This window comes from Ambystoma mexicanum, chromosome 6p (genome assembly GCF_040938575.1).
Source record: "Ambystoma mexicanum isolate Mex_15411 chromosome 6p, UKY_AmexF1_1, whole genome shotgun sequence".
Taxonomy (NCBI): Eukaryota; Metazoa; Chordata; class Amphibia; order Caudata; family Ambystomatidae; genus Ambystoma; species Ambystoma mexicanum.
The window spans coordinates 658,634,133-658,648,266 of NC_090935.1; the positions used below are offsets into that span (position 1 = coordinate 658,634,133).

General features: G+C 44.5%; 1 protein-coding gene across 3 annotated transcripts in view; it reads right to left on the bottom strand.

Moving 5' to 3' along the window:
- LOC138511696 (general transcription factor IIH subunit 2) overlaps positions 1-14,134 on the bottom strand; it is a 1,250,606-nt gene that overhangs the window by 768,114 nt on the left and 468,358 nt on the right. For all 3 annotated transcript variants that reach the window (XM_069627529.1, XM_069627530.1, XM_069627531.1), the window contains exon 8: positions 13,339-13,444. In XM_069627529.1, the coding sequence (XP_069483630.1) occupies positions 13,339-13,444 (106 nt within the window). The remainder of the gene's footprint in view (positions 1-13,338; positions 13,445-14,134) is intronic.

Below are 14,134 nucleotides of genomic sequence, written 5' to 3' on the forward strand. Positions count from 1 at the left end.
AAGATGCTGCTGCTAATGATTTTCCTTTCGTCTCCTGGCAGGTTCTGCTTCTCTGAGGTTCGAGGGAATAGCTGGACATGGTGAGCGTCACGTTGCAAGCTGCAAAGTAACACGAAGCATGTTCTGCAGTCAGGGTGTGGTTTATATAGCCCAGGGAAAGTAGTTCCAGGCCTGCCACACCCAAAACACTAGACCGCATAGCTTGGTTCTTAGGAACCAAGCTATGTGGATGCTTCCATGTTGGCTGACAATACAATAAAGTAGTTCCCAAGCACATTGTTGTTCATTGTGTATGAGCCTGGCGACTGGCCCCATGAGGGCTTTTGAAGAGGATGCCAGGCTCTAGAGGCCCGTGTCCTGACTCCACCTGGCCAATGGGTTTGCCAGAGAGGGTTTTGGGCGAGGGTCGCGACAACCCTCTGCCCCCAGTATAAGGGACAGGAGGATTTAATCCACGCCGGGATGAATTTTACTCCAGTCGGTCCTACTTTCTGGAGAGACCATCTTCATTTTGGTGAATACACCCTGACCTGTGTTCTATGGTGAAATCAAACCCCTGAAGGCTGATTGACCATCTTAACAATTTAGGTTTTTCCCCCTTAATATGCATTAACCATCTCAAGGGTTGGTGGTCTGTTTGAATTATAAAAGTAGATCCATACAGGTATGGTCTAAACCTCTTCAAAGATCACACAATGGAAGAACATTCACGTTCTATGGTTGCCCGCCTTGTTTCTCAGTCCTTCAGTTTCCTACTGATGAAGCAGATAGGGTATTCCCTGCCTTTCTCATCCAGCTGACTCAGAATCACACCTATACCTGTATTGGAAGCATCAGTTTGTACAATAAAGGATTGGTTGTAGTCAAGCGCTCTCAAGACTGGAGCTTGACAAAGGGCTCTCTTAAGTCCTTCAAATGCCTTGGTGCACTCCTCATTCAACATGACCTTATTGGGGAATTTGGCCAATATCACCACATTCAAGGGAGAAGCTATGGTCCCGCAGTTCTCAATGAAGTTCCTATAATAACCTGTGAGACCTAAGAAGGCCCCGTTGATATGTGGTCAAAACTGTTGCACATACTTTTTAGGGTTATCTTTGATAAAAAAGATATACCTGTATCATGGAATATGTCTTAAGTATTGCTACTTTTCAAAAAAGGTAATCGACTATGTCCCAAAAACTACCGGCCAATTACGCTACTGAATGTTGAATCTAAGATCTTTGCTGCTATCATATTGGATAAACTTAATACATGGATTGATGAAAAATCCATTCTTGATTACAGACAGATAGGTTTTCGCAAATCGATTTGGACTGACGCGGGTGGGCTCCTAGTTGCGCAATTACAGAGTATATTTAAATCAAAAGCTCTAAAACATCTGTATATCGCGTCGAAGGATTTGACCTCGGCGTTCGACTTTGTGGACAGACCGACATTATGGAAAACATTGTCCTCGCTAGGTATTGAAAGAGGGCTTCTGGATGCAATTATTCATCTTTATTCAGAAATAAGTATGAAGGTTAAACTGAATAACAAAGGTCTTTTATCCAACTCGATAGCAACTGGCAATGGTCTGGAGCAAGGGTGCAGGCTGGCAGCCACCCTTTTTAACCTTTATGTTTCGGAAGCAGGCAAGTCCTTAAATGCAAGTGGCCTCATTGGACCCAAGGTGGGAGGAGTCACCTTTAGATGGGTCGCGTACGCGGATGATTTTTTATTGATGGACTGCACAAAAACAGGACTTCAGAGACTGATTAACGATTTTGGTAGTTTTATAGAGGTAAGAAAGTTAAAAATCAATCCCGGTAAAACTATTATTTTCCAATCCGGCTGCAAAAGTGTGACTCCTTTTTTTTTCTCCTGGTATTGTAGTGGGGCGAAAATTAAAAGTCAATCAGTATTACGATTTCTAGGCTATGTTTTTGTTAGTAATTCAAGTGTTCTAACGAAAAATAACAATACTAAAAGCGAAAGAAGCACTTAATCAAATAAGGGCAATAGAAAGGAAATTTGGCAAATTCACACTTGTACCATGTATCGAATATTAGAAGTTAAAAGTAAATCCTAGATTAACGTATGGAATCAAATTTTTACCTGTAACAATAATTCTATTACTACGGCAATTGGAAGGTATGATTTGGCAAACAATACTATTCTATATCCCCAAGTGCATACCTCTAGAGGTGATTCGCTATGAATTGGGCCTATATTCACTCGCTAGCATTATGTACAATAAACAACTCTCTCTATTAAGGAAATATATGATTGCTGCGAATGATCCATTATATTATTATATGAAAGACGACTCTAAAGACAACTTTATGTACAACCTGAAATTGTGTTGCAAGAAAAAAATTGCTAGATCTGGGGTTGTCACTTCCAACCTTAATAAGAAACCCAGTTAAAGTCAAAGAGATTGTAATAGCCTTTGATTGGTTGGAAAATAATGTAATTGTGTTGAACTCCAAATTCTATAGCGAATGTATTTCTTTTTGGAAAAGTTCTCCTAAACCTGAATAATATCTTGCGAAATATCAGTCAAGAGAATTTAGAAATCAAATCTTGCGTTTTAGACTTACAAATTAAATACTAACTATTCGTGGAAAATCGCGCTGCTCAAAATGCTGGTATTGCCCAGACTCTTGCATTTATTTGTGAATGTCCCGTACTTGATCCCCAGACGCTTTTTTGTGAGACTTCATGGCCTGTGCAAGGGCTTCATACGACAACTCCAGGAATAGGGTAGCCCTATGGAAATTACAGAATGCATGTGATAAGGGCGGCATAAACCTGCCAAATTTCGAATTGTATTACTTGGCGGGACAGTTGTATGTGGCTAGATGGTTGTCTGCGGAGGACTTGGCAGAAGCTAGGCTTTTGCAAGGAGATTCAGCTCCATACTTCCTGAGAGAGAGAGTGTGGCTGCATAAAACTAAAATGGCGGGGAAGGGGAGACCACTGATGCTGATTTGACGTAGAGCATGGAGAACGGTGGGCGACCCAGACCCGTTCTCTCAGCAGGTTCCGCTGGCGGTGCTATGCGGGGAAGACTCCCAACTGTTCAAAGGGGTCCGCGGATACTGGGAACCGGTGGGTTTAGCTACACTTGGAGATATATGGCAGGATGGGGAGGCATTGGAATTTCAGAGGCTGCAGGATGAGACAGGGGTGTATGGAGGCCAATATATCACTTACACCAGGCTCATGAAACGGGTGAGGGAGAGGTGGCCCGAGACGGTACTAGCTGAGGAACCGAATACCACCCTGGAAATGATGTATGATGTCTTGGAGGGTGGGCACGAAATATCTCGGATATATGAGCTCCTGAGTGCAAATGCAGGGAAGGAGCTGCTCCAGCTGAGGCTAGACTGGGAATAGGAGGTGGGAGAACCCATGACAGATGAACAGTGGGATAGAGCTCAAAGGTACCATAAGGTGTCCCGGAATGCGAGACTCCAGCAGATCCAGCTGTATGTTACCCACAGAGCTTATCCGACCCCCAGAAGAATAGCTAGGTTTGGAGGCTCGGCTATACAGAAATGCCCCAGGTGTGGAGAGGAAGAGGCGAGGCTGCTTCACATGTTCTGGGCTTGCCAAGAGGTGCAGACATTCTGGGAAGAAATAAAGACGGGAATGGCCAGCGGGGGAGTGGTGCTTGATGTGGTGTCTGCTTGGGCATGCATGCTTGGGAGTTTCCCCAGGCCACGTAACTCAAAACATATCAGCAAGATGAAGGACCTGGCCTATATCTTGGCCAAACGCAGAATTGCAATGGGCTGGAAAGTGGCCCAGAGTGGGGATATGGTGGGCAGACCTCTTGAAATGCGCAGAAGCAGAAACTGTGGTATGTATGAGTCTGTCACTAGGGGGCGGGGGGGGTGAGGAGGAAGTGGGCCCCTTGATAGCCTGGAGGCAACTGGTGACCTCAATGGCAAACCCCCACCAGGTCAATCATGTAATGGAAGACTCAGATGAGTTGACAAGCACCGAGATACCTGAAAATGCTCATGCAGATGGCACGGATAAGACGGCTCGAGTTTGTGGGGAGGGAGGGGGGAGGACGGAAGAAAACATATGATGTGTGTGATGCCTTGATATTGAATATGTTTGTCCTAAATGGTTGTAATGTTTTGTGTGCTGTTTGGTTAAAATAATAAATATTGTTAAAAAAAAAACAAAAAACTATTAGTGGAAAATCCACTAAGGGCAATAATGAATGCAGGTTCTGCAATCAGGCTGGTGTGACGGAATCACTGAAACATTTACTATTAGGCTGCGCTAATCTATTGCACAAAAGAATAGATAACTTTGCGAAGTTCGTAAATGACACTTCAAGAGTCGACACTGAGAAACTTTAGGTGGTCAATATGCTCTTCCCAAGTTGGGCTGAACACTGAAATGTCATCCAAGTATGCCATGCAGAAGTCCTCCATCCCATTCAAAACATGATTTCCATCCTTTGGATTGTAGCAGGTGCATTCTTTAGTCCGAAAGGCATTACCTTAAACTGGTAGAGGCTTCCTGGGGTGGAAAATGCAGTTTTCTCCTCAGCATGGTCTGTCAGAGCTATTTGCCAATAGCCTGAGGTTAGGTCAAATGTACTGAGGTACTTGGCTGAACCAAATTTATCCACCAGTTCATCTGTTCTTGGTAAAGGATGGGCATCGGTCGTGGTAACTGCATTAAGAGCTCTATAGTCCACACAGAACCTCAACTCCTTGGATCCTGCATTTGGCACTAGTACAACTGGACTAGTCCGTGGTCTATTACCCCAAGATCAAGCATCTTCTTGACCTCTTCCTTTATGTGGGTTCTTACATGGTCCAACATTCTGTAACCTCTGCTTTTGACAGGGAGACAGTCACCAGTGAGGATATCATGTTGTCCACAAGGGCTCAAGCCTGGCGTCAGTGAAAACAGGGAGGCAAACTGATTTAACATAATTTTGCATTCCTTCTGTTGTTTCAGAGTCAGATCAGAAGTGAGATTAACTTCTATTTTTCCATCTAAAGGCTGTCCGCTGACAAGGTCAGGTAGAGGTTCACTCTCCTCCTCCTCCTCCTCTTGATCAAATGCTAAGAGCAAAGCTCCTAAGTCTGGTCTGGATATATATGCCTTTTAGGAAGTTGGTGTGAAAGACCCTGGGGGCATCCTTGGGATTGCCCAAGTCCACCAAATAATTGACCTCTCCAAGTTTGCCCACAACCTTGAAGGGTCCCATCCATTTTTCCTGTAAGGCCCTCTGCCTTGTAGGTACCATAACTATAACTAGCTGGTCTAGAGCAAACTCAACCATGTTGGCTGTCTGGTCATGCCAATGTTTGACCAGGGCCTGACCTGCTTTCAAGTTATCAGAAGCTTTTGTCATCATGTGTCTCATTCTCCTTCAAGGACCTAACACAGTCAGAGACTCTCACTGGCTTGAGGGAAGGAGCACTCTCCAACCCATCCTTGATTAGGGCCAATGGACCTGTAACCGGATGACCATAGAGGAGCTCAAAGGGGCTGAAGCCATCCCCTTCCTGAGGGACTTCTCTATAAGCAAAGAGAAGGCATGGCAGTAGAAGATCCCACTTTCTTGTAAGGGTATCTTCTGAAGCACCAATCATGCTCTTCATAGTTCTATTAAACCTCTCCACCAACCCATTGGTTTGGAGATGGTAGGCGGTTGAGAACTTGTAGCACTCCACAGTTTTCCACATGGCTTGCAAGTAGTAGGACATAAAATTGGTCCCCCTGTCTGAGATCACCTCCTTAGGAAAACCAACCCTGGTAAAAAATACCAAGGAGGGCCTTAGCCACTGCCTGACCAGTAACAGTTCTCATAGGTATGGCTTCAGGATACCTCGTAGCATAGTCTACCACAACCAATATAAATCGGTTGCCTGAAGATGTGGGAGGGTCTAGGGGACCAACAATATAAATCCCTACCCTCTGAAAAGGAACTTCCACCACTGAGAGAGGCACCAAAAGGTGCCACGTTCTTGGCTCCACTCTTGCCAGATGTCAGACAAGTGTGTCAGCTTCTAAAGAATGTATCTACATCAGACCCCATCTTGGGCCAGTAGAAAGATAGAGACATCCTTTCCTTGGTCTTCTTAAAGCTTAAGTGACCAGCTAAAGCAATCCCATGGGCTAACTGTAGAAACTATGATCTCACCTCCTGAGGCACACAAGTCTCCCTACAGGGGCCACCTTCTGCAAGCAAGGTCTGCAGCTCAGGATGGTCTTTAGGATCTAGATCTCCAAAAGTGGGAAAGGCTTCTTCCAGCTCTGTTTCACCAGTAGCTGGTTCACCATCCTCTGGTTGATCCTCCCACTCAGGCTCAGCTGGTGGAGGGGTCACAGGCATGACCTTGGACTGTCCTCTCAGGGATTGTCCTTGTCCTATGTACAGGTATACCACCTTACTTCTTCACTGAGACCTGGAGTTTCTCCTGTGTCTTTCCTTGTCCTGGGATTAGAAGGATGTCCTTCCTGTGGACTGGGAGGTATAGGTACTTCTGTAACTACCCACTGAAAGCCATTGAATGTTGCCTCTCTGGCCAGTCTAGTCTGCTCCTGCTTCCTTTTACTGAGAGGCCTGGGGGTGCTTTATACAACTCCAAGAGCTTCTAAGTCATTCCCCAATAAGACTCTCCCAGGCACCTCATTTTGTACACTGACAGATATTCTTACAGTCATATTTTTGCACTGAGAGAGCGGGTAGTATTGGAACCATCTGGACAGGGCCTCCAGCAAGCTTAGTGGGGCCTTTGGGTAACTTAGCAACATCCTCAGGTTTGAAAAAGGTTTCATCCACCGCTGTAATGCTGGCTCCAGTGTCTCTAATGGCAGGGGACTCCTGACCATTCACAAGTACACTGTCCTTGTAAGATTCTTTGGTGTAATCTGGAATAGAGTTATACACATCTAAATTCTGCTGTTCCTACACCTTATTGGCAGTGAGGCTTCGCAAGCAACAGGTGGCTAGGTCAGTTATGGAAATAAAGACCCCTTAAGGAGACAAGTTGACGGCTTCTGAAAGCATTGTTCAGAGGTTTGCTCAATATTATAGGGCTTTGTATACTAGTGACACCTCTGCCCCAGCTCACGTGATGGAGGAATACCTTGCAGATGCTTGCCTTCCTAGTGTGGGAACAATGATTTAGCTATTCTGAATGTACCGATAGAACCCCAAGAGGTCTTACAAGCTATTGCCCTAATGAAGCTCGGTGAGGCTCTGGCCCTGATGGCTACACAGGAGCATTTTATAAGAGGTTTCGTTCTTTGTTAGTCCCATTTCTATCGACTCTTTTCAACAGTATAATGGGTGGGGAATTGGTAACCGACTCCTTTACCCAAGCGAGGAATGTTGTGATCCCAAAGGAAGGCACAGATAGGCTTGACTGCGGCTCTTACAGCACTATATCACCTTTGAATGTAGAAGTAAACATCTACTTCAGTATCCTGGCGGAGCGCCTGGGAAGGTTACTGCGTACTTTGATACATAGCAAACAGGTGAGTTTTGTGGGAGGAAGACAGTGGGATGATATTTGCAAAATACTTCATTTAATCGCTTCTATTGACTCTGCTGACAAGGATCAACTTTCAGTTTCGCGTTAAATGGCCTTTTCCTAGGGCGGTCTTGTGTAAAATGGGGTTTAATTCTCAATGGTGTGAAGGTGTTATAGCTTTGTATAAGACCCCAAAGGTGCAGGTGTCTGTGAATGGTCTTTCGTCTGATTTCTTCCATTTGCAGAGAGGCACCAGGCAGGGTTCCCCTCTTTCCCTCTGCTCTTTGCCTTAACCCTCGAGCCACTCGCAGATAGGATTCGTATGGATGGAAAAATGTGTGGCTTAGTAGGGGCATATGGAGTTTGCTCTGGCTTCAAATTAAATTAAAGTAAATCAGAGATGTTGTCTCTGATGGACCTCTCACCTGATCTTACTAGTTGGGTAACCCAGAGTGGTTTTCGATTACAGTCAAAAGGACTGCATTATCTTGGGGTCACCCTTTCTAGGGATTTGGCACATTTGTATAATGCCAATTATCTCCCTTTATGGACCGCCATTAAGTTGGATTTGGTGAGATGGACAAAGTTGATAAGCTCATGGGTAGGCCGTCTAACTACCATTAAAATTAACATCCTCCATCGTTTATTGTTTTTGTTTCAAGCTCTGCTCTGCCGATAGAAGTCCCTCAGACCTTTTTCCTAGAGGCCAAACAAACTCGAATTTTTTGCAGAATGCAGCAAAGCTGCGAGTGGCCTTTACCACATTGATACAAAAGATAGAGGTGGGGTGGGCCGAATTTATGGAACTACTACAGGGCAACTCAGTTACGGGTTCTATTAGATCACCTTTGGGGTACTAGTGATAAGCAATGGGTTACCCTAGAGAACGATTTTATGGTGCAAATCACAATAGGGGAATGGCTGTGGGTACCAGGGAATCATCTCCCGCAGCAAGTCAGGAAACATCCAGTTCTTGCAACCTTGTGGGGCTTATAGCAGAAAACTGCATTGCCGGAAAGTATAACGACCTGGCCTTCCGCCTTTATTTGTCTTTGGGCTCCCCCAGTCCGAGATAAGATCCACGAGCCGCTTCAATTTCAGTCATGCTATGAAAAAAGCCTGGTACGAGTGGGCCAGTTCAGAACAGAGGGCTCTTTTCTCGCCAAACCTCTTTTAGATGACATATTGGGTGTGGGTCTATTGTTGAATTTTATGCATCTACAATTAAAGAGGGTTCTTACAGATCGATCCTGGAATAATCTTCTAAGTCATTCTCTGACGGCTTTTGAACAGGTGCTTGATACTCATGTGGTATCTAGGGGTCTGATATCAAAGCTTTATGCAACCTTGTTGGGAACCAGCAAAAAACATCTTTATAGGGCCAGACACTACTGGGCGCATGATATTCCTTTTTTAGAGGACAGTGATCCTTGGCCATACATGTGTCAGAACATATGGTCGACATCAATAGCCATGCAATATAAGATGCATGGGTACAAATTATTGCAACGTTGGCAGTTCTCGCCAGATAGGCTCTCCAAGATGTTTCCAGGTTCTAGCCCTCTGTGTTGGCGGGGGTGTGGCAATGTTGGTACTTAGTGGTATGTCTGGTGGGCATATCCGGCTATGCAGAATTTCTGGAAGGAGGCGTTGGCTTGGGTGAATGCTGTAGATGGAATGCAGAGGCCTTGGACTCCTTTTTAGCTCCTTTTTGGATTGTCTCATTGAGAGATGTATACTAAGACAACTCATGTAGTGGCCAGTTTGTTTTTGGCTGCCGGGGCATGCACAACGATTGATTGGAAACACCTTCACGCTCCCACGCATGAGGAATGGTGCGTAAAGCATACGATATCTATAATATGGAGAGCCTCACAGCAACTTTATCCGAGTCACACGACGCAAGGGAAATGGAATAGCTTCTGTTCTTGTCCTACTATGAACGTATCCTCTGCAGGGTCCTCCCATGGTGGGGTCTGATGTCTCTAGACATAGTTTCTCCATGTGAACACAACTTTTTCGTTAATAGTTTTGGATCCTTCTGCTGTGTAAATTGCAGTATCGGATGCTTGTAAACCTCGTGGGGTTCCTGACTCTTAATTGCAACAGGGCATTCAAAGAGCATTAATGTTGCACACAACCGTAATTATTTTGTTTCAGGACTTTGTAAACACGGTTTCTTTGAAAGTGGATGGTTCCCTGCGGGAAGGGAGTGATGATGAAAGGCAGGGTTCCAGGTGGGATGTGGGAGAAAAACAAATTCAGAAGGACTGTTGTGTTTTCGGGCTACTTTTCTTCCTTTTTTATCATCTCACGTTTTAAACTTGAACTGTTCTTTTTTCCTTTTGCCTCATTGGATAAGAGGGGCTACATCATTGAGGGGTGGGTGTAACTGGATTATGATTGTATATGGTATGGTGGGAGGACAACCTTTTGTTTTTCTTAATGCTTTGGTCAGGTCTCTGGATATGTTGGATTGAAAAATACACAGATTTTATTTTTGTGTTTATCTTCTGAATACAAATTGTCAACATAAAAAATAAAAAATGGTATAACTCCAATTTTGCAAATCTATCAAAAAACATGGCTCTTTTTACAAACACCCGACCAATGACTAACTCTAATGGACACACATACCGATGCACAGATCTCACAGTACTGTGCTACTTTTAAAAGATGCCAGCCTAAATGCCGGCTGCCCACACTCTGTACAGCGCTCTGCTGCTCTTGAGCTAGGTCTGCACTTTAAACAATAAAATACAAAATTAACTATCAACAAGTATTATTGTAGATCAAGTCTTGATAATTTTTTGTCTTATCAATATAGGTATTTTGTAAAATTTCAAATTGTAATGGTGCAAAAGGCTTTTTGTTGATTTTCTTTCTTCAATTCATTATCAGCAAGGTCCTTTATATTCATTGGTTAATTTGTTTAAACCTGGATGCTGAAATGCATCAAGGTATACAGTCACTTCTCCCAAGAGGGGAGCCCCTTCCTTTGAGGCTAGGGAGGTGAACCCATGATGCAATAATCCCCCTAGGGGTGGCGGTAAGTGGGACCTCACAGGGAGGGACTGTCCTCTTGGGGATTAGGACTCCTTTTCCCATGAGGATCTCCCTTCACATTATCCCCCACAATCCAACACTGCACTACTGTGAGAAACCTGAAGGTGTCTCCCTAGCTAGTCCCTGGGGATCTGTCATCCAGGGGGCCAGGACACAGCCCTCGCTATTGGATCCAGTTCCTGGGGGTGGACCAGTGAGGCAGGACCACCTGGATGCGGGGGGAGGGGCCTTGGGCAGTGGGAGACCAATGTGTGAGACGCGGTATCCCCCCTTTTTCAACAACTTTTCCCCATCCTACCACGTAGGATATTCCAAAATACTGCCCCACCCCCTTTTCCGACACAAATACTTTCACACAACACAAAAGACAACTGAGCAACACTAGAACCGTTTACCTGACATATCTTAAAACAAGGGTAAGGCAAAGTCATGCAATTGACCAGAACCACACACACCCAACGCCCCTTTCCCTTCCCCACAGGGATAAAAGGTAGAGCACGAGAGCACAGGACGAGCAAGAAAGACCGCACGATGGGAGGGCTAACTCAGCACGGTAGTTCAAGAGGAAGCGAAAGACGGCAAATATTGAGAGGGTGACAAGGAGAGACGTGACCTTGCCCTTTCCGATCCAGGTTCGGGAAGCCTCTGCAATCGGAAACATAAAACCGCAAACAAAGGTCAGGATGTGTTGCAGTAGAAGTCTATGGTACACAAGACCCTCCTCCGCTGATAACCAAGCCGGAGAAAGATGCTTGTCTTGGTTGTACCAACCTTGACTCGAAGGAGAAGAAAGCCAAGAGGTTCATCACAGCCTGTGAGTCGAGGGGAGAGTCGATAAGAAACCGAACTGTGTTGACGAAAAAAAGCAAGAGTTGATTTGAACTTTGAAAGGAACTATTGAGAAAAGAGGAGGAAACCAACCTGTAACAGAGTCGAGCTGCATCATGTGGGTGCTCACGCAGGAAACGTGGGAAAGGGAGACCCCTGGCAATCACATCCTGAGTTATTATTTGTGAACACTTCTTTCTTTATTGAACCCTTATCCCACACTCTTTTTGTAATTACTTGTAAGGAATTGGCAATAGGATTTTCTAAGTGTAGGCCCTTTTATTTTGACAACACCACAAGGACTCCCTTATTCTTCATTTAATGGTCGACGTTTGCTTCTATCTTAGATTTATGTTTCTATTAGGCGTTATTCCACCCTGCATTTACAGTTAAACACCCTTGAACTGTGATCACTTGTGTCTGTCTTTACTATTGCCACTATGAGTCCCTTACAACTACCAACACATATCCAGACTCCTTTTACATATACTACAGTAATGCTACACCAAAAGAAAAACCTGGTACTGAGACAAGCAAGAATGTAGGAGGAACAAGGAGAAGGAAGAAAAGAGGTTCAAATAGGTGGTCTCAGAGAAGCAGGAAGTTAAGTCCAGGCGTTTCGAACTGGCCTGATTGGGAAGGCTAGGAACCCAAAAGAGACACTGCTTCATGCGCTTGAAAGCAGCTACAGAGAAGTAGTAACAGCGGTATGCTGCCCAACCAACCGAAAGAACTGAGTTGATCAAAGTCCCTAGAGGGACATCCAAGCGGGGCCGAAGGAGAACCCTCCCGTCGGCATGCCAGAGAAGACACATGCCAGGAACAGACTCAAGGTGGTCTGTACATGGAGGCGGACTGCAATCGCAGAACCGAAGGAGGGAGGTGGTGGCATAGAAGAGAAACCAGGAGAATCCCCTTTTGTCCCTGATATCGCCGAGACACAGGGAAGTGTGTCGGAAGCAGCAAGAAAGGGAAACCAGAGACCCATCCTGACCGAGTACGGAAAAGAAGAACAGAATGCCAATCCAGTGACACAGACCCCTTACGATACAGGTAAAGGGTAGAGCAAGCGATCCGGGGAGTGAGGCATAGAGAATCACACAGGGACAATGCAAACTCGTCCCAGTGTGTGGCAAAGATATACGAGAAGTGAACATCACTCCAAAACCCTACATACTCGTCCCAGTAGTTGGCAAGAGTACCAAAAGCGGAAGCCATACAGAAGCTCATCATAGTTGTCTTGGTGAAGACCAAGAGTACAGAATAAGCAAGAGTCAAACAGACTATCTACATTTCTCAGTGTGAACAGAAATAGTCTGAAGATTGCAGAGAATAAGTCTACAAGGGTCTGGGAAGATCCCTTGAAGGAACTATAAGGGCTATTTTGAGGAATAGCCAGACACTATTTGAAGATACCATATTGAACGGAACCTTGCTGAAAAGCATTACCTTATTAAAGGGAACTGCTCTGAAAAGCATCTCAGGAGAATGGAGTCATTTTCCTTGTCTTTTGCTGCTTTTGTCCTATTGGTAGGGCTAGAGTAGCTTAGATTTGGATGGAGGACAGCCTTTACTTTGGACTTTACAACTTATGACCACTGCCTTAGTTTAGTACCGTTGGGTAGGGAAACCCTTAGCATAAGGAAAGTTAGGCATTTTCTTTATTATTTAAATAAAATACTTTTGAACATGGCACATAATTGTCTGTCTCCTCCTCCTGACCTACCACAATGCTTACACTCCCATTAAAAAGGCCTCAGGCATGCATGACCAGAACAGGATGCTATTGTCATGCATACACATATTGTGCCTCCAACACAGACTAGTATCCCTTTCTCAACATGCAGGGTTGTTAAAATGAGAAATACAATCTTACATAAGACAAATTAAACTTGTACTATAAAAAAGAAGCTAGCAAAATGTATCAAGCTTTCAAGATACTAACTTTAGAGTCTGCATGGCCAAAGTCAATGAGTTAAACAAGGATGGCTCTCCAATGCAGGTCACATCCACAGCTTTCTTTAGAGCAGTTATGTGCTTCCTTGGGTTTCCTGAAAATGAAAGATCAATGGAATAGAGTGAAAAAGAATAATTGATACCAATCATCTCTATGTGCCTTTGGGGCTTAGAAAAAAGTATTCTGTACAACAAAAACATACACAAAAGTAAAGCTGATGAAAGCAATTTCAACAGGGGACAGCACTTTCCTATGAAGGTAAAGCCTGCCATTCTTGACCATCTCAAGTGAACAGCATCTAAGTCACAAAGAAAACTTCCACCAAATCTTTGAAGATAAACATCTCTGTACAGTGTCTCAGTGTAACATGTTAAATAAAATGGTTAAAACAACGCTTTCAAAATCGAACCCATGCAGTGTTTGAAGATCAGATGAAGTGCGTAAGGAGTCCCCTTTTGTTGATCTGCCCCTTACATTTGGCCTAGCATTCTCTGACATTTGGAGCTACCTACACCTCAGAATAGCAATGCAATCCTTTCCAACTCAGTGGGCTCCAATGATACATTTCAGCCATCAGTTTGATCCCACCCCCCGAGGCTAAGATCTCCAACATCCACAAGTCACTGGTCAACATGGAGAAACTGCATCACACTTAGACACTCAATTTCTGGGAGGCGAACGTAGGCCTCCACAAATCCCATCAGATATGAACCATTCTGGCAGGTTAGAAACACATACGCCTTGATCAATGACTCCTGGCATCACTAAAAAAGTGTTTGAAATA